General features: G+C 40.6%; 2 protein-coding genes across 9 annotated transcripts; both read right to left on the bottom strand.

The window, feature by feature from the left end:
- Window positions 1–59: 59 nt before the first annotated feature.
- c13h19orf47 (chromosome 13 C19orf47 homolog) lies at window positions 60–8,255 on the bottom strand. 5 transcript variants are annotated; one of them, XM_077541826.1, is made up of 8 exons: window positions 8,165–8,255; window positions 7,203–7,290; window positions 6,322–6,436; window positions 5,286–5,367; window positions 4,482–4,607; window positions 4,233–4,382; window positions 2,920–2,996; window positions 60–1,775 (listed from the first exon to the last, which is right to left on the bottom strand). In XM_077541826.1, the coding sequence occupies exons 1-8, from the start codon at window positions 8,181–8,183 to the stop codon at window positions 1,239–1,241; spliced, it is 1,194 nt and encodes a 397-aa protein (XP_077397952.1). In that variant the 5' UTR covers window positions 8,184–8,255; the 3' UTR covers window positions 60–1,238. The 5 variants fall into 5 exon arrangements, with proteins under 5 accessions (XP_077397952.1, XP_077397954.1, XP_077397953.1 ...); XM_077541828.1 differs by having other exon boundaries at window positions 4,308–4,382; XM_077541827.1 differs by having other exon boundaries at window positions 4,482–4,604.
- Window positions 8,256–9,167: 912 nt separating this feature from the next.
- Window positions 9,168–20,131, bottom strand: fosb (FBJ murine osteosarcoma viral oncogene homolog B). Of its 4 annotated transcripts, none has more exons than XM_077541885.1 (6): window positions 19,273–20,131; window positions 18,969–19,111; window positions 15,971–16,357; window positions 14,844–14,951; window positions 13,279–13,617; window positions 9,168–13,112 (listed from the first exon to the last, which is right to left on the bottom strand). In XM_077541885.1, exons 1-6 carry the CDS (start codon window positions 19,334–19,336, stop codon window positions 13,047–13,049), a joined length of 1,107 nt encoding a protein of 368 aa, XP_077398011.1. In that variant the 5' UTR covers window positions 19,337–20,131; the 3' UTR covers window positions 9,168–13,046. The 4 variants fall into 4 exon arrangements, with proteins under 4 accessions (XP_077398011.1, XP_077398012.1, XP_077398009.1 ...); XM_077541886.1 differs by having other exon boundaries at window positions 9,168–12,616; XM_077541883.1 differs by having other exon boundaries at window positions 9,168–13,617.
- Window positions 20,132–20,879: the final 748 nt, after the last annotated feature.

The following is a 20,879-nucleotide window of genomic DNA, read 5'->3' as shown; positions in this document are numbered from 1 at the left end:
TTAGTATTTCTAACTTGTGCAAGTATTTGTTAAAAATAAAAAAATACATGGAAAAGGACCTTAATTAAAAATAGTTGTATTTTAAACCACAATTGCAATATTGTTTCACAATTACAGAACAGTAAATTGTTTTTCAAAATTGTTCAGTCCTACTCTAAATTTTCCACAGGTGCGATGTAAATGCTTATTGTCTAAATGTGCCATTTGATAGGAAGAGTGGCAAAAAAAATCAGTTTAAAAAAAATAAAAATAAAATAAAAAAATAGAGGAAATATTTTTTTTGACCCGGTTTAATTGTTTTTCAAAGTACGCCTTCCTTGGTTTCTTTCTTTTTAACAATTCCTCTTAGTTTCTGGAGACAATAAAAGTTGAAAAAATTGAAATATTTACAGGGGTAACAAAGTGTGTCAAAAAAGACATCGTTATGAGAACACCATTATCTGGTTGTGTCACAAGATTTGACAAGTGGGCAGTGCGGAAGCATGCCAGCTCTTTCAGGATAGAACTTGTGCAATGGAAAAGGGAAATTAGATTGATATTTTCATTTCTCCAACATAGAAAAAGAAGTAGCATAACATGTTTTGTGCAGTGTGAAATCTAGTCTACCATATCTATACTTTTTTTTTTTTTTTTTTAATTCTCAAGTCATGCTGCCTTTCGGGTCGGAAGTCTACTACGGAAATTAAGTCCATCAGAAGGTTTAGAGGTATGACAATCGTTCCTACTTGGTGCGTGCGGGTGCAGGTTCAAATGTTTTCCTATGGCTTGACCGATATGTAAATCACTTTTCATTGGGGTACAAAACGTAAAGTTGGGGACGCGAGCTTAACCCGATTCTATTTGGAATGACAAAATGATTGCAATCAATTATCATGATATGTTGAGGACTAAAAATATTGTGACGGGTTTGTGGGCAGCAGCCATCCTCAACGGGTGAATTATTCAAACTAACATACTAGCAGTTCAGGCCATGCCATGCTCATGCCTTAGGATTTTTTTGATGCTTAAAATATTGAAGTAAAAAATGATAAGATATTTGTGTCAGCACAATCAACAAAGGTGATTGAGGAGGTGATAACTAGGAAAAAACGGTTTTGTGGTTTCCCATGGCACCAAATTTCAAAATAAAAGATTTCAAACTGGCTTTTGTGTCAGTCAGTGTCCGTACAAGAAAAACTTTTTTTTTTTTTTTCCAAAAAGAGTTTGCAGTCCTTGTTGCACAACACTTGTGATGTGTGTTACTTGTTTTGCATGCCGAGCCTCTTGAAAACACTGACGGCTTTGCAATCCATCTGGGCGCCCGCACAGTCCGCCACGCCGCTTCTACTTCCTGCTCCCGTGCTGCTGCTCACTTTGCAGGTGAGCGCGCCGGCTTTCTGCTTGGCGCCGGGCCGAGTGCTTGTCGTCACTCTGTTGTCCTGCGTGTCGGCGGTCGGGGGGGACGCGGCGGCATTGGCGGCGCGCTGGAGCTTGCCCAGTCTGCGAAGCACGCTGATTTTAGGCGTGGGGATGCCGTTGGAGGAGGATGAGGGAGCGGGCGTGTCGGGCGGCGCTTGTTTGAATTTACCGCCCAGGCGCCGCAATGTGGCGGGGGCGGCCTTTTTGACGGGCGGGCTCCTCGGGGCGGGCAGCACCTTTTTGAGGACGCCCGCGTACTGGAGGACGGATCCATCTCCGTCGCTGTCGTCCTCCCGCCGGATCGCCTCCAACTTGGCCGACCTAGGCTCCGCCCCCACGTGGTCCACTCGATCCAGACGGCTGAAGACGCCGGTGGGCTGACAATGCAAGGAGCGTGCTTAGCGAGCCAGCAAGTTCTTCGCACGCATTTGCCGGCTGCTCTTTTGTCATGCTCACCAAATAACCTGCTGCGCATGTTTTATAGCCTTAACCCCGTCAGACATGCATTTTGTCTGCTGGGCAATTTTTTATTTTTACTCAATTGGACTCTTTTCCCACATAAGAACAACATGGATTTTTTTTATTTGTTATAGTGGACCCCAGGATAGTATGGCTGTAACGTGTTGTAAACTTACCAAGCTTAAATGTAATATTTTTAACATGAACATCATGCAAATCAACTTTCAATTGTGATTGGTTAGCTACAATCCAATCATGAACCACAAGTGTTGATGTCATCAAACTTGTGTGTTTTTATTGGTTTAGACACGCAAATATGTCATGTCAATCATCTATGGGTAAGGAGGAGTTAAAGGGTGTGTCACAACCCCCCTCCCCCAATTCTTGACAATAATATGTTCTCTGCAGCCCCACTAGTCTAAATATGGAATTTTGCTTAATATTGCATTCATGGATTATGAGTTAAGCAGTAAAATCTCGCATTTTTCATTAATATCAGAAGGCGGCCATTTTGCCAGTTGCTGTCGAGTGAAGATGACATCATAGTTACTCAGATAACAACCAATCACAGCTCAGCTTCAGAAAACAGGTCAGCTGTGATTGGTCGTTCCCCTGAGCAACTGTGATGTCATCTTCAGTCGACAGCAAGTGAAAAATGGTCGTCTCCTGAGATGGATAAAAGTGGCTGCACAACTCATAATCTACAAATGTAATATTCATCAGAATGTCGTTTAGACTCGTGAGGTCACATATAATATATTATTGTCAGGAAATGTGGAAGGTTGGCTTCCCCTTTAAGTATTCCAACATCTGTCCACATGGTGATGTTCTCGATCCAACTTGCTCACACCCAGAGGACCACCGGCAATAAATGAAGTGTGACATGTTAAGTAGCTCCACCCACCTCCCAATAGTCAAACATACCCTATGATTATCTGCAGTTAATCACATGCAATCTTAAGCATGTTTTCACGTTGGGAGAGAGGTGAAACATAAAACATGCTAACATCACGTACCGTGTCCAGTCAGCAATCGTTTATCGGTTGGGCTGACGGCGCTCACCTTGTTGGTGCTGGCCGTTGGGTCCGCCGCCTTTGATTCGGCGCCAAGCCTTGAAAACACCGACGTGCGCTTCAAACCTTTTGGGACACAAAGACAGAAAACAACATTTGACATTTGTCTCACACGTTTTGATGAACCAGCGGCAAGTTGATAGGCAATCGAAAAAACGTTTTCGTCACCATCACAAGCGCCACAATAAGTCGCGGAAGTGTATTGCAATCACTTGGGGGGGGGAACTCCTGTTTTTCTGGCTAATTTTTTAGGGAGCTTTGTTTTTTTGAGTGTTTTTTTTCTGTTTTTCTGATTTTTTTTTCTGTTTTACTGAAATTTTTTTTGTCTGTCAAAAAATATTCCAAAAAACAGAAAAAAAAAAACTATCCCAAAAAACAGCACCAGTAGTCTGCTCGCTACGTGGGAGTAACAAGATGGCCGCCCTGTGACTTCAACTGCTTGCACTAGCGTGTATGGGCTATCCAGTTATATATACAGGTCAGTGGTCTGAAACAAGTCATTTAGAGTTCAGAGGTCAAAAAAATACTCTGTAAAACAGAAGTTGGTGCTCTGTTTTTTGGAATATTTTTTTTTCCTGTTTTTTTTTTTAAATAATTTTTCCCCCTTTTTTTCTGATAAATTTTTTTTCTGTTTGTTGGAATATTTATTTATTTTTTTTATGACAGAAAAAAATATTCTGTAAAACAGGGTAAAAAATATTCAGAAAAACAGAAAAAAAATTAATAAAAAAAAAACAAAAAAAAAACAAAGCTCCCCAAAAAAATTAGTCAGAAAAACTGGAGTGTCCCCCCCCCCCCAAGTGAACGCTTCCATACAACTGTTACGACTGCAGCTTCAGTTGTGTGCAATTATGACAAAGATCACAAAAAAGGCATAAAACAAAGCAATGTCTAATTAGTGAGCGTAAAGCTTAGACTTGGATCTTCAATTTGTGATGTTAACTTGTTGAACATCAAATACATACATTTATTAAGGATCATGTCTGCATATTTTGACATTTCTAAAATATACCTCTAACTTGTTTCAAAAGGGTTAGGGTTGTTTTTGTCAGGAAAAATGAAGCAAATCCCAGAAAGAAGTTTAGCAGATGTTACTGTGAATAAAATCAAAACAAGTTCAGGCAGGAGGTTACGCGAGTGTAAAATAGGAATCAAAGAGAGATGTCAAGCAAAAGGTCAAGCAAGCCATCGTCTACCATGTGATTGGAGGTTGACGACTTTTAGTAGTGATTAGTGGATTGGCCATGTCAGGCGAGACGTGGCGAGGCGTGGTCCAAGCCTAACTGGTCGAGGCAGGCCTACCTTTCTTGGCCTGCTGGGCCAGGATGCGGCGTGTGCGTGGCGTGCTGCCTTTGGGCATGTTGATGATGTACTTGCCTTCCATCTCTGCCGTCACGCGCCGGCGCTTGGCGGCTGACGACCCGTCGCCTTCGTCTTCTGGCTGACTGACAGCTGTCATCATCAAATGAGGGAAAAGGAAGGAGGCGGGCACTCACTCGGGTGAATTGAATGATGGGGGAGGCCAAACGAGTGCAGCGGCTTGTGCTTTACCTGCTTTGCTCCCCTTGTTCGCTTGCACGTTGGACACTGTGACGGAGAGGCGGTTGTCAGGGCGACGTGCTGGCGTGCCCGGAGGGGAGTCGTGGCTCAAGGCGTTGGCGATCATGCGAGTTGCTGCTAAGGGATGACGCACCACATTATTGTGTGGCTGAATTAGGGATGTCACGATATGTAAACATCACGATTCGATATTATCACGATATTGATGGTCACGATACGATAATTATCACGATATTGTGGGGGGGTTGGTGATATTTAAAAAAAGATCACAATATTGTAAAAAAAAAAAAAAAAAAAAAAAGCCAATACTATAAAAAATAAAATAAATCCCAATATTGTGCTTTTGTACATAACAGCAATGCATATAAACCACCTAAAAATCTCATAACAATATTGAAGCACTTACTTGCTAATGCAAGCACACATTGATCGCTTCACAAGCAAATTAGGTTCCCCTTCATCTGACAATAAGCATAGATTTTAAACATAGAAGGCCAAAACATTCCTAATAAAAATTTAATTGCACTAATAAACTAGCCACTAGAGGGTGCTAGAACTGCACAAATGAAATCAACCTGACTTTTTTAACAGATGTGTTCCTTTTAAATATTGTGAACATGACGCCGCCGATATTGTGGAAGTTTTAATATCACGATATTGCCCTTATCATTACATCCCTAGGCTGAATGGCAGAGAATTATGCGTCCGGTATGTCCCGGCACCAACACAAAATGAGTTTGGATGATTTTTTTTTGTGGGCAGTCAGTGTTATTGCTCAAGCCGTCAGGTACTTACGAGTGTTGGCAGTTCTTCTGAGCTCCGCTTTGACGCTGGTCTGTCCTGACGAGATGGCCTCCGTGGCCATTTTGCACATGTCCTGTAAGGGAAAGTTAAACGCCAGATTACACTTCAAATCAAGTGGCTTGAGGTCGAGGAATTTCAACAATAATCCCCCAAAAATATTTTCATTTAGTTTTAGTTAGTCTTTTGACTAAAATTTATTCAAGTTTCTTCTGATTGTATTTTAGTTTTAATCCAATTTTAGTTGACAAAAAAGAGCAATTTTAGTTGACCAAATTGACAGTTTAGTCGCTATTTTCCTTCAGCATACATTTAAACTTTTATACAGAAAATTAAAACGCACCTATTTGTAACTGTAGTTTAACACACAAGACATTTAATACAATGGTGTCTTTATTGTTTCAATGAAAGATGTTGAACTGATCATATAGCTTAGTTTTCACCTAAATACAAAAAAAAGGTGCATAATTGCTTGAGATGAATCTTACAGCTGCACAATGAATGTAAACATGTTTGAACATGAAATCAAGTGCAGTGAACACTGAACAGTTTCTGAGTGATTTTTTTTCCCCATCCACGTTTCATTCCTTCTGATTAGATTGTGTGAATTTTCGTCACTGTGTTGTTTTCATATTTGTTTTAGCCATTGACCAAATTGTCAGTCAATTTTAGTTATCGGTTTCGTCTCAATGAATGGCTTCTATTTTAGTTTTTGTTTCATTTTCGTTTGGAAAAAAATTTTCGTGCCGAAAATTTTTCGTCAACGAAATGATCACTGCCCCCAAATGAAGTACGAATCTAGAGTTAGCTATTAGCCACATGATACAATTCTGCAGCCATGCCACTTTTTCACTGAACCGCAGCACTTGCTTTCTATTTCAAAATGCTATTACGTCGAGTACAAACAAAACAACAATGACAGCAGTGGTTGACATCATCTAATACATGGTGGAAGTCGGTTGCGTGCAGAAGAAAAGGGATGCAAGATGTCACGGATTTTCCTTCCAACGTCTCCTCAGTGGGATCTGACCTGCCTATGGACGATCTTGGCGTGTTTGAGAATGGCAATGATGTCACCGACGACCGTGATGCCGAGGTCCATCATGATGTCCTTGCTCAGGTCCATCAGCATGTTCTTCTGAATTCTGTAGCAACACGCAATACAAATAAAGAAAAAAATAACAATACAGTAAATGCCCCTTCACAGGCAGTTCCGGGTTCGTGCCATTGCTGTATATTTTTGGTACAGTTTGTAACTGTGTTGTTTGAAATCTCATCTGTTCTGAGATTAATTCTACTCTTGATCACTAGATGATGGCACACAACTCACAAAAGGTTCATTTTATAATGTCCATCTTAGAGCATGATCACTGGTGTATACTATACTGTCAAATGATAAGTGAAGTTTGTTTGGTGGGGGGGACTGATTTCAGTAATGTAAACAGTCAGACTTCAAAATGTAAGTGCCATGAATACTATAAACAATAGGATAGAGTATGTTACTAGGTTTCCTGCATAATTTTGTCCATAATATGGGATGCAGAACACTCATATGAGACACATTATGTTTTTTTCCGACACTTTATGAATTGTGCCAGCTTTTTTTTTTTTCTCACAACAGAAGATGCTGATGCGTTTGGTATTCGGAACATATGAGAGGATTCAGGACGAGCGCTTCAGAGAATGGATGGATGGATTATGGTTATCATATAAAACACGAGTAACAAAAAATAAAATGATCTTTTTGGGAATCAAACCTGAGACCTTCTGCCATCACTACAGATTACTTTAGTTTAATTAAACTACATTATCTGGATTACTAATTTTGCGACAAGCGTGACCACAGCTGACATTGGCTCATTTATGAAAGCGGACTTTTAATTGCTTTTATACAGACAGTTGGCCACTTACCTGTTGTCCACAAAGGAGACAGCATAAGTGACCGCCAAGCCGGCTGGGATGCCGGCATCCTTGAAAAACTGGATCCACTCTGAAGTGGCTAAGAGGAGAAAAACATGTTGAATGTCAGCAAACTGGCGGCGGTTCACAGCTTAACAGCATTTCCATTCCTTTAAATGGAGAAAGTGGATTTGAGAGCTGATGCATTTTAGGTCTGTTTTGCTACACTACCTACACTCACTTAGCGCTTCTTAAAAAGCACATCTTGATGATTCAATTCACGAAAAAAGTCAAAAAGTCATGATATTTAAGGACCTGGTCATACAGCTACTGACCTAACAGTAACTGATTTAACTCGAGCAAACCTAGCACAACAGATCCACAGAGGGGCCAGGGGACAGGAGACAAGTTAAGTGTAACACATGCTGACCACAAGCAGCTGGAGGTTATTTATAACCACTGTCTCCAACTCATGGCTGGTGCAAAGTGATGGCGGCAGCTGCCACAACAAATGGCTCATCCCGACATGTCCAGCACAACACGTCCTCGTTTACAGTCATCAACACCAACAAACAAGCATGAGGCAACGTCAGAACCAATTGAACGTGACACACACTTACTTGATTGAGATGTTTGAAGGTTACCCAGTTGCAAAATGCCCACATAATACAACTAACATTTTTTATGTCTGCAATTCCACATGCGATTGCCTTATCGCGACATTTCACCGCTGAACGGAATTCATTCATTCAACCGCAAACGTAAAGGACCTGCTTAGCATCGTGCTAGCATTAGCTAAGGAGCGACTATTGTCACGAATAAAAATGAATGCCACCAACGACCATTCGCGACATAAAGCACCCGAAAGCGGCCTAAGATGTTGCTATTTTGTGAAAACGGTGACGTGGTCCATAGTGGGGAAAAAACGGTGTTCAATGACGAGATTCTCAAGCCGGGCCTTTTCGCTCTCTCACCTGTTGTCACGGACGCCATGTTGACTGAAATGTACGGTGACGTCGTCGTCACGCAGACGTCATTTCCTCTCCTCGTCCATCACTTCACAAGTTTCGACTACGAGCGCTAGAGGGCGCATGCGCACATATATTGATAGTCTAGAAATCTGTTGATCCTGCATTTTTTTTAAGGTATTTCCCTCCTCCAACACACCTGATTCAAATGATCAGGATCGTTATCAGGCTTCACATGACGTCATGTGAAAGCGACCTATTGTTGCTGTGGACAATATTATTATTATTATTATTATTATTATCCATCCATTTTCTTGACCGCTTATTCCTCACAAGGGTCGCGGGGGCTGCTGGCGCCTATCTCAGTTGGCTCTGGGCAGTAGGCGGGGGACACCCTGGACTGGTTGCCAACCAATCACAGGGAACACAGAGACGAACAACCATCCACACTCACACGCACACCTAGGGACAATTCGGAGCGCCCAATTAACCTGTCAGGCATGTCTTTGGAATGTGGTAGGAGACCGGAGTACCCGGAGAAGACCCACGCGGGCACGGGGAGAACATGCAAACTCCACCCAGGAAGGTCCGAGCCTGGACTCGAACCGAAGACCTCAGAACTGGGAAGCGGACGTGCTAACCACTCGACTACCGTGCCGCTGCTATTATTATTATTATTATTATTATTATTATTATTATTATTATTATTATTATTATTATTATTATTATTATTATTATTATTATTATTATTATTATTATTACTACCATCATCATCATCATCATCTTGTTCTCAGTCATGGATGAGTTTGAGTCTATCCCACGACTTTGGGCAACAAATGGGGTACAACCACGATTGGTCGCAGTCATAACAAACAAGCACCCATCCATCCAATACCAAAATCACTACGTCATCATGCTGCCTCACATACAATCAATCAATCCACACAAAAAAACTTCAGAAGTCACAATTATTATTATTATTTTTATTAATAGGTCAGTTTGAGTTAAGATTGAGCCGACATTTTCCAAATCTACATATGCTTTCAGTTTGTTACAATTTTCCAACAATTGGTAAATACACAAAGGCAAAGAAAATGAATAAGTCTGATTTAAAAGGTGAGAGACATGCATCTCAATCATATACCGCTTACTGTAATTACTTTACAAGTGAACTGCATTTGATTAAAGCCATCAAACTCACTTCGCTCGATACTTTATTTAACTTGATCACCCAATTCAATTAATGAAGGATTCGAGATAGTCTTGTGTGGGCATTTTTCTACTTCATCTTCCTCCTTTTTTTTTTTTTTTTAACATTTTCAATGCAGACGCTCAATAGATTTGTCACATATTCTGGTCCCCTTCAAGCATAACAAGTCTGACATTAACATTAGAAAAATAAAGCATATATATTTATATATACTGTATATGTATGTCAAAACTATGACATTATATCTGCAGACAATAATAATATCATAGCACCCTGATATCAATATGTAGCTGTAAATATAAGTACAATAATATAAGTTATTGTCACATATCCAACAAAAAAATCTTTGGCTCTTTCACTGTTTTATCCTAAATGTGTGTATGGTATATCATTATGTCATGTGGCAATGATAACGTTTGCAGCAAAAAATAAAATAAAAATAAAACAAACAAAGCACAAGGGACGAGGGTACAATGTCAAACATGGGGAAAAGATGAAAGATTGAGACAAATAAATGTGTAAGCAGATACAAATGAAGATAAATGATGGAAACCAATTATTAATAGCATTTTTCCATGGCAAATAAATGTTGCACTAAGTGCGTGAGAATATCTGAGCCGCATTTTTGTAGCAATACATCCTCACACTGGACATAAAGTAGCAGTCAGTTCATCATCCCTGACTAATATTTGCTACATTATGTTCACTCAAGTATTGCATTTCATACCAAGAATACACAACTACAAACTGTGGATATGTGACTTGTGCAGAATAGTACAAATACATTGCAACATTCACCTCAGCATAGAAAAATAGGAGCAACTCTTTTTCTTTTCTTTTTTTTTTGTTGATACAATCACATCCGTTGTACAGTACAAGCAGGTCGATTGAGTCATATTCATACAAAATGCAAAGGAATCTAGAAAGGAAAAAAAAGAAATGCGTGTGTGAGGTGTCATTCACACATTCAGTGTTGCATTGAATATTCTTAATCGTCAACATTGAGTATTATTACCATGGAATGAAAAATTGATGAATATGTTTTCAGAGATTTCAGCTGCATGGAATTCACTACTTTGCTCATCAAGGAAGTCTGGAGCAAATGTAAACTAAAACGGCCTTTTTTTTGTTTGTTTTTTTGGTCACGATTGTAAAGTAGCACCACAAAGAAGAAGAAAAACTATGTACATGAGAACTGCTGAATATGTTTTATGCTTATTCTGACACACCAGAACATATTCTCATCACATTTGCATTTTGAAAAAAAAAAAAAAAAAAAACACGACTCAAAAAGGAATCTCCAAATAGTTCTGAATCCGCTGTTGAAAAAGCGAGGTCCACCCATTCTCTGAGCCACTCACATAGAAAATTATACCATTAATTTGCATTATTAGGATGTAATATATTTATTTCTTTATTCAAAAATAAAGCCTCTTATGTAAACTGATATGTTTGTCCTTCAAATACACATTTTAGTTGATTAGTGAACAATATTTGTTTATTGTCAGGCAGAAAGAGGAAAAATGTTTTGTGTAAATGTAACAGTGACATCAGTATACTGTACTTTTTTTTTTTTATTAAGATTTTTTTTTTTCAAGATAAAGTGGCGGCGTCAGTAGCTTTGGGTCAAAACCTCACACAGAAAAGTCAGACGAAACATCACAACCTTGTAACATAAGTCATCGTTACGTACATACATACATACATACATAGACTTTGTCTTGGATAGTGCTTTTATACTCTTTATAAAACATAAATACATATGGCGAGAGGCAGTGACATCGTGCTTCATGTTAAGGGACAGGGACATTTTTTAAAACCTATCATATATATATATATATATATATATCTATATTTTTCTTTCATTCTCTTAGAAAAATATTCATTTTAAAACTAAATCTCAGTAACATCTTTCAAATTTCTTCATTGACAAAAATATCCCCTTTAGAGCTGCAACACATTCATGTTTGACAATCATAGCACATACATTTTATATATATATATATATATATATATATATATATATATGTTTTATATTTTATACATACAGGCATATAGACTTGGAACAAGATTTGTTTTCTTACTTACGACACACCCCCACACACACACACACACGCAAAAACAAACGTTTAAGTGCACTGCATACCTCCAAAGTTGCCAGATGAAAATACAATCAAATAAAGGGGGAAAAATATCAGAGTCGGAGGTGGACTGCTGCGATGTGGGCCACAAGTAAAAGCAGAACAATCAAATACATAAAAAAAAAAAAAAAAAAAAAAGATGTAACAAGTGTCACTGGAACGTACGAGGAAAAACAAATGGCACAAATTCACAGGCAAAGAGAGGACGCTGGCACGGAACGCTCTCCTCTTTTTTTTGTTTGCAGCTTCGCCTCCACGACAACCTCACTCAAGAAAGAAATCAACAGGCCAGGTGCACTCACATGCACGGCCCATATTTAGAGGTTGTCTCGCGTCTCCCACTAACAGGTAGGGGGGGAAAAAAAGCACAATGCGGAGACTCCAAAGCCATGGCGCTGTGGTGAAACTTCTCACAGAGTTGCCAGGACGGATCTTTGACTTGATGTGCACAGGTTGAATCGAGAAGACGCTTCACTCGACATCCAAAGGCTTCTTCACTTTTGAGGTGAACGTTCGAGGTCGTAACGATCGTCTGACAAGACTCTTCCCAAAACAGAATCTGATTCAAGGTGAAAACAACACAGACATCACTAGAAGTGACTCGACAGCTCAATAAATCGAAGTGACGAAGCATTTTGGATGAAAGGTGAAATCATCTTCAACAAACAAACAAGTCCACTTGCGTTTTTTTTTTGTTTTTTTTAAATCTCAACCCTTCCATGATACCCGAATGTGGATGACTGCACAGACAGATCTTTTCCCCGCTTTTTTTTTTTTTTTTTTGCTTGCTTTGCGTTAGGTTCACAACAACAAAAGCATCTTTCCAGAGACACTCAAGTGTGGCTCGTCTTCATCATGTTGAGAAATGGCTCATCCAAAGACTTCCACCTTGCTTGCTTGGGTTTTTTTTTTTTTTTTTGTGCATCCAAACGTCGTCGCCTGGCAGCTCCCAGTGAAGGCTTGCGCTTGTTCGGAGGGCGCTGCAGAATCCCGGTCCAGGTCGACACGGAGAGCTTAAGGTGTATGTGAGGGTTAGCTCGGGGGCCGGGCCATTCACTCAAGGTCCCAGGGGCTGGAGGGGGTCTTCGGGCTCTCGGGCGCGGAGGACTTCAAAGCAGAGAGGGCGAGAAAGAAAGACAAGAGACAGAACGAGATGCTGGCACGGCACGGCAGAGGAATTGCAACAAGGCGGTGATGGCCGACTTCCGAGCATGAGGAAGCCGAGGGAGGCTCGGGCAGGCGGATGGAGGGAAGCGTCTCTCCTCGGGGCAAAAGAGGAGGTGAAGGGGTGGGTGGGTAGGATGCATGAGAGAGCCTCAGAGGGAACAAAGTGGGCGGGGGGGCACCAGCGCAGTTTGCAGCAGCTCGCTGAAGACCGAGTTGGCCTTAACCGCGATCTTACGTCGGATTTGCAATTGGAATGCGTCTCTCGGAATGCACGCTTATTTTGTTGGTCAACTCAATGCCCAAGTCAGCGAGCGTTAAGGTATGTGCGAGTTTACTCGGGTGAGTCAGAGCGCCAGCAGGGACGGCGAGTTCAAGGAATCGGACGACTGCTCGCTACTGCTGTTCCGATGGTTGGCACTGACCCCGCAGGCTCCCTCTGGGTAGGTGAACACAAATGAAGATGTGTATGAAGTGCTGTGGCTGGCAATAGCAGCATCGTCATGGTTACCACCGCCACCACCGCCAGCGCCACCACCTCCGCCGGCCATGAGGCACGGCCCGCCAGGTGCCGCCGCCTCATAGAAAGAACGAGAAAACTCTACCTCCTGGATCATTCCCGGCTGCTGCTGCTGCTGCTGGACTTGCTGCTGCAGCGGCGGCGGAATCTGCGAGTGCGCGGAGGCTGCGTGGCCCGAGTAGGCAGGAGGCAGGTAGAACGAGTCTTCTTCCTTGGCAGCCATGGCCACGACGGAGGAGGGGGCTTGTAGGGTGTGGGCGGGGAGCTGCGTCGAGCTGGTCTGAGGCTGAGTCTGCTCCTGGTACAGGATCTTGCAGTTGGGCTGGTGGGCCACCAGGACAAACTCCAGACGCTCCTTCTCCTTCTGCAGCTCACAGATCTCCGCCTCCAGCTCCGCCTTCTCCTCCTCCAGGATGTCAGTCTCCTGCGGGTGGTGGCGGGCGGGGACATGAACAAAGGATGAGAAAGGGGATGGAAAAACTGTTGGGTAAAAAATAACCCAAATTGGGTCAACCCAACTTTTTGGTTTATTTTACCCAAAAATGTGCGTCCAATGAAATGAATAACCCACACAGCAACCCACTTTTTGGGCTTGTTTTGAGGGTTATACAATTGACCGGACATTTTGGGCTCATTGAATAACCCAAAAAATGAACCGACCAAACTTTTATAAAATTATATGAATAACCCATATAGGTTGTTTTGTGGGTTAGTAATTAGCCCCAACTTTTTGGGTTAATCTAATAACCCAATTAAATTGGGTTTAAAAAAAAAAAAAAAAAAAAAAAAGAACTGACCCAACGTTATGAGTTATTTAATCCAAAGTGTTGGGTCAAATGAAATGAATAACCCACATAGCAACCCAATTATATGGGTTGTTTTGTGGGTTATTAATTTGCCCCAACTGTTTGGGTTCATTTAATAACCCAATTGAATTGGGTTTAAAAAATAAATAAATAAATAAATAAATAAATAGATAAATAAATAAATAGCTGACCCAACATTATGAGTGATTTAATCCAAAGTGTTGGGTCAAATGAAATGATTAACCCACAAAGCAACCCAATTATACGGGTTGTTCTGTGGGTTATTAATTTGCCCCTACTGTTTGGGTTAATTTAATAACCCAATTAGATTGGGTTTAAAAAAAAAAAAAAAAAAAAAAAAAAAAGAACTGACCCAATATTATGAGTTATTTAATCCAAAGTGTTGGGTCCAATAAAATGAATAACCCACAAAGCAACCCAATTATATGGGTTGTTTTGTGGGTTATTAATTTGCCCCAACTGTTAATTTAATAACACAATTGGATTGGGTTAAAAATGAACTGACCCAATGTTATGAGTTACTTAACCCAAAAAGTTGAGTCAAATTCCAAATTTTCCTCCTAAATATTCTGAATTCCTCTTGTCAATTTAGAGTCTTCAATTAAGAATTCCTACCGTTTGACATCCCCATGGCATATGTACGCTATGTCAACGGTTTGTTTGCAATATTGAAGCATCAGTCAAAAGAATCTTTCTTCAAACTGTGTGCTAGCATAACAATCAGGGCTATCACATTCATACAATGGAAGAGTGAATCTTGTACTGGCTCTCGTTAGATTGTGCAGGTGTATAAAGTGTTCCGCATTCATTGCTGCAAGCTTACCGACTGCAGCCTGTCCGTGAGTTCCCGTCGCCGGTTTCGGCACTTGGCGGCGGCCAGTTTGTTTCTCTCCCGGCGGACGCGTCGCTTCTCCTCCTCCTCTGGAGTGAGCTAGGGTGCAGGGAAGAAGTGCTTAAGTGTGCTTCTTTCACTCACAAGTACTCATATTGCATTGGCTCCACCAGTGGTAGATGATATCTTTGTGTGTCAAAGTATTTGTAGCATACAAGCTCCTCTAGAACAGGGCAGGGGATCCTCTTTTTCCTATCAGCATTGTTTTGGTTATAAAAACCTAATGGGCCATACTAAATTATTATTTCTTTATTTTTTAAATTAGCATTTTTTTTAAATATTTTCTTGATAGCAATTCCTCTGAATGCCACTGATGATGCACATATGATCATTTTCTTCCTCTCTTCTTCCTTTTTTGGAAACTTTGTGCCTTTTTTAAAGCATTTTTTGCTATAGTGTTTTTTTGCAATTATGTGGACATTTAATGGAAATTTTCTGCCTTTCTTCTTTAGTATTTAGACATTTTGTGTTTACAATTTTAAAGTTTTCTTTTCTGCCCTTTTTTAAAATTCAATTTTCTGACTTCTAGGTTGAATTTTTTGGATATTTATGATCCTTTTTTTGCCTTTCTTTTGTTTTTGGACATTTTGTAGTTACTTTTTGTACATTTTCTTTTCTGCATTTGTTATTAAAATTGTCTGACATTTTTGGTAATTTCATGGACACTGTGGTTATTTTCTGCCTCTCGTTTTTTATTTGACATTTTATGGTTAGTTTCTGGACATTTCTACCTTTTATCTACAGTATTTCTGACTACTTAAAAATGTGGACTTTTTTAAAATATTGAATTATTCATTCCTTATGTAATCAATAATTTATTTTAAAAATATCTTATCTAAGAAATACAAATAATTATGTAACAAATATCTATAAATATTTACAATATTATTATTTTTTTAGAGATCGACAGGGAGCGACAGGAGGGGAACTAAAGAGAGAAAGAAAGAATCTGTGCACAGGATCTATCGAATCCACCAGATGGAAGCAAAATTCATGTGGTGGAGAATGTATAAAAATGTGAGTGTCAGCAAACACGCCATCCAAGCACACACACTTACTAACACACCAACATCTCCGTCTTCACTCACAGACTCTTCTCGAGCGCGGCGACTACGGGTCCGGGACTGGCGGACGGGACCCGGCGGCGGGCCGGGGGCGTCCGAACTCGGAGGCGTGAAGGCCGACCCGGACGAGTAGCTGGGACCCGGCATGTCGTAGGGGTCGAGGGGCGCCGCCGCCGGCCTGGTGACGGTGGAGGTGGCGGTGGTGCCGCTCTGGCCCGAGGCCTGCGAGGAGCTGAGGGTGGGCTGGACCATCCACTGCAGGTCTTGACTGCTGGTGATGGCGGTGACGGTGGGCACGAAGGAGCCGGGCATCTCCCCTCCGACGCTGGATCCTGGCCCGCTGCCCACCGCGCTCAAGCCGGCTGCAGCTGACGCACACTCCTGGGAAGGTTCAGAAACGAATACTTGTAAGACACAGAGTAGCTGATGATGTAGTGGTTGGCCTGACTTTGGTGCAGGTGGCGTGGGTTCACTTCCCACTCACTGACGGCATGAGTGCGAGTGTGAAAAGCTGTTACGACCCACGACTGGCTGCTGACCGGTTCAGGGTTAAGTCGGCTCCCGCACGCCGCCGCCACCCTGACCAGGACAAGCAGGATAGAAAATGGATGGACAGACATTTGCCATCAATTGACAAGATTCAAATAAAATGTTTTAGTTGTTGTTATTGTTGGGGTTTTTTTAACTGTCATGCTCTCAAGTTCTGTTGTTTTTGGTGACAAAAGCCAAAGTCTCATCCTGAATTATTCATTCCATATGCAAAAAATGTCTGCTAACTACAAAGAGCAGAGTGGACACGTGGTTAGCATATCTTCCAACAGTTCTGAGGTTCAAATCTCAGTTTTTGCATGTTCTCACGTCCCTTGCTTGTGTGCATTTTTTCCCAAAACTCTGGCTTCCTTGCACGTTTCAACTACATTTATGACATCACTCCCTTATCCTCCTGACTACCAGCAATTCAAATTTGTCCTCTATAGTGGACCTTTTTTTAAACCTCATTATCTCCCACCCAGTCCATACAATTGAATTAACTCCTTTTGTGCTCTATAGAGGACATTCAGAGCTTTCCAATGATACCAAATGTGTAGCGGTGGGGCTTTGATACCTTTGATTGCATCTTAAAAGAAAATGGCTTCCCTCAGTGCAAGCACTTTTCCGGGAAGAGGAAAAGTAAGTGTATAACACTTTTTATTGAACAAATTTTGGCTTTAAATGTTGTTAGCGTGTTTTCTATAAGACTCTTAAGAACACATTAAAGTATTGTTTGAATTATTTTAACTGTATTTGAGCCTAGCATTAAGTTTTAAAGAATGTCCTCTGTAGTGGACACATCATAGCTTAAAAATAAAAACTTTTTTGTTTTTCAAAAATTTCTTTTTCAGTATTCCAGTTACTTCACAGAGATTGGGCAATATCAAAATAAACATGATTGGACAATATTTTTTTTCCTGGTAGTCATCCTGACATTTACGTTTTAAAGAATGTCCTCTGTAGTGGACACATCATAGCTTAAAAATAAAAACTTTTTTGTTTTTCAAAAATTTCTTTTGCAGTATTCCAGTTACTTCACAAAGATTGGGAAATATCAAAATAAACATGATTGGACAATATTTTTTTCCTGGTAGTCAGAATGACTTACCAAAATATGAAAATGAAGACTGGTTACTCTAGTACAGGGATCGTGGGCCCAAGGACCAGACTTGCAGGCCTGTTCTACAAACAGCTAACAAGTGATGGGAAGTTGTGATTTCCTAGGAATGTTGTTGAATGAATTGTTTGAAAATGTAAACACCGGCAGAGATTTATAGAACTTAAGTGGATTGACATTTATCTGTTTCCTAAATTCTTAAATCATTGTTGACAATTATTTTTGAAAAATCACATAATACAATCGATATTTCTTATTTCAGAGAATTTCGTAGTTCAGAAGCGTGTATCAAACTCGTCGTCCTTCGCATTACACAGTCCCCAGAAGTAGCACTCAGTTTTTAAAGGTTGGTGAACCCTGTAATGTTAAAAAAAAAGAAAAAGAAGAAAAAAAAAAAGGTCCCTTGGGCAAGGCGCTATATAAGTAAAGATGATTTGACTACGCCTTAAATAATAAAATTGTTGAATAAATATTTATTTTACGGAGGTTATTTGCTTTTGTTTGTTCACCCTTGGTTAAATCCCCACCGCTCCTTAAAATAAATAAATAAATAAAATCAAGATTTTTTTTTTAAATATTATTATTGCTTGTATAGCTATATACAGTGTGACTAATATTAAATTTGATTCGTAAAATCATGATATGTAATCGTGTTAATAATTAATAAATGATGCTTATTGTTTTATAACCAGAAAGCCTGCCTTTTGAACGGAGCGATCGTGAAGCCCCAAATGTTCATTTGTTTTGCTCAACACAAGACTGACTATCAGAAATGAATATTCACAAAGACGGCGCCACGTCGACCAATCGCGTGCCTCCTTTTGTCCCACAAGTCACTCCTCCTGCTTCCTCCTCCCCCGCCACACCCCCGGCCGGTGTTCCCCTTGACAACGCGACGTAGCATTCCAAAATAGAACGGCGATTTACGTCACTGCCTCAGTGAGAGCGGGCGAGAGACATCCACATGGAGCGAGAGAGAGAGAGAGAGAGAGAGAACCAGGCAGAGTGGTGGATCTGCGTGGAGGGGAGGGGCTTGACGAGTGACGTAGGAAGCCTGCAGCTGTGTGTCACCCTCACCAGCACCAAGAAGCGAGCACGCTTTCCGAGCCTGGAACCGATACACTTTATTTTTATTATTTTATTTTTATTTTTTGCACTGTGTACACACTCGGAGATATGTTTATAGAACATTACTAACACCAACAACTTACAATATTTTTTAAAATGTGGACGAAAATCGACGCTGGCTAGCGAACGAGCTAAGCGCTATTTCCGGGTATAATTCCGTGCAATGGCCAGTAACAGAATATTTAGACACGTTTAAGTGGGTTCGTTCTGACTTACCTGCGGAGCACTGGTGGTCGGCGGGCTCCCGAAGGAGTACTGGGACTCTATGGACGGGGACGAGCTACCACGGGATCCGGTGTCGGGGTCGCCGGGGAACCCTTGGTACATCTCCCCGCGGCAGCCGAGAGGGAGCTTGGCACCTGCAAATTATTTCGTAAAATTGTCTTCTCTGTGTTTATATATACACATAAGTAGGGCTGCTGAGCGACGTTGTTTGTCGTTGGAATAAACGTAAAAAAAAAGGGAAGAAAAAAACCTTGCATATGAGTGATATTTTGTACGTACAAAACGGGAAGCTCACCGTTACTTGTCTTGTTGCTGTTTCCCGGCGAGGCGCTCCTGGTGTCTTTCCAAAAAAGTTGCATGAAGAAGCTTTAATCCACTTCCCCGCGACCAGCAAGCGGGGAGGAATTCTTCCCAAACTGTGTTTTCTCTTTCCTTTCCCCGCGTTCAAACTACTTGTTCGATCCGAAGCTTGATAGATCCATGAAGTCCGATTGGCGGCACGACCCGGCGAATGCACGGCGGAATTACGGTACAAACAAGCAGATTTTGTCTTATGAATGAATCCTCCTCGAGTAGCCTACAACCGAGGCATTTAAGTCCCGCCTCGGGGTTCCGCTGACGTACATGCCCATATTTGGACACCGCTGTTGTGTTTGGTATCCTTGGTGACGTCGAGGGATTCCCTCTCGCGCTGGACTGAGCCAAAGCTTACCTCGCCGGCGGATAATAATAGACGCGATTCTTTTTTTGAATAATTTCCAACGCAAAGCGGGTATTTCTCATGTCTGACTATTTAGGAGAGGAAACTTAAAGATTTTAAGTGTGGAAAAAGTCATGTGTTGGGGGAGAATAACTAGGTCAGCAATATAATACATACTTTAACTGGGTTTAAGTTATGTTGACCACTATTTGAGGGGTTTATTCGAACAATATTTGAATAGTGATATTTGTATTGAAGTTTTATCTTGTAAAATAGAAAATATAGGCTAGTCAGTGGTTCCAAACTTTTTAAATGACGTCAGTCATTTCAATTACATCATAGAAACAAACAAAAAAATTCATAAACAGAAACAAATAATGAATACTATGCACATATGTACTGTAAGTTCTTAAAATTAAATATTATATTTATATTACAAAAATCCAGTGGAGAGTGCATGTGTTTTTATTTGTTACTGTATTCAAAACTCTTATTTAAGTCCACAAACGTATTCTATGTCATCTATGTACTGTATTCTATATACTTTTTTTTTGGCATGTTTTGTGAAACAATGCTGCTGACAGTTTGGCCAGGGTGCCATTTAAAATGAGGCATTTGTCTAAACTGTTTTTTTGTTTTTTTTGTTTTTTTTTTAAACCTGGTTAAATAAAAGTAAAAAAAAAAAAAAAAAAAAAAAAAGGCTAAAAATGTGTATGATTCCACTCTGTTGAAATGACGGCTGTCATTAAATGATCAATACAATGATTTTTGAGTCATTTGCCTACATTCATTGATGAATCATTTTCTACATTTCAATTTTGTCCTTATTAAGGCTTTGTGTGAGCACACAATCACAGACAGAAACGCCTGAACTGAGATTGGAACCGACAACTTCTGAGCTTTGCTATATACTGAACCAAAATTTGGATCAAAAAGAGGCCGACCATCACCGAACTTTTGATCTAACTCATTTGAATCCAAATCTCCCCCCCAATCCCCAATAAGTTAAAAAACCTGTTGACTTGGTCAACCTACATCTTGTGGACCTTATATGGCCTGACCCACAAACACTCATAATTATTATAATAATAAACATCAGAGTGTCGCTGGTAAAAGATGAAAGACAGTTTTACGTTTGTTTGTTTTTTAAATCAGCTTTTGATCTAGCCGTATTAGAATTTCTCAGGACGTGTGACTGATGT

The sequence above is a fragment of the Festucalex cinctus genome, chromosome 13 (assembly GCF_051991245.1).
Source record: "Festucalex cinctus isolate MCC-2025b chromosome 13, RoL_Fcin_1.0, whole genome shotgun sequence".
Taxonomy (NCBI): domain Eukaryota; kingdom Metazoa; phylum Chordata; class Actinopteri; order Syngnathiformes; family Syngnathidae; genus Festucalex; species Festucalex cinctus.
The sequence above is the reverse complement of the archived record's forward strand: the minus strand, read 5'-3'. Positions and strand labels throughout refer to the sequence as shown.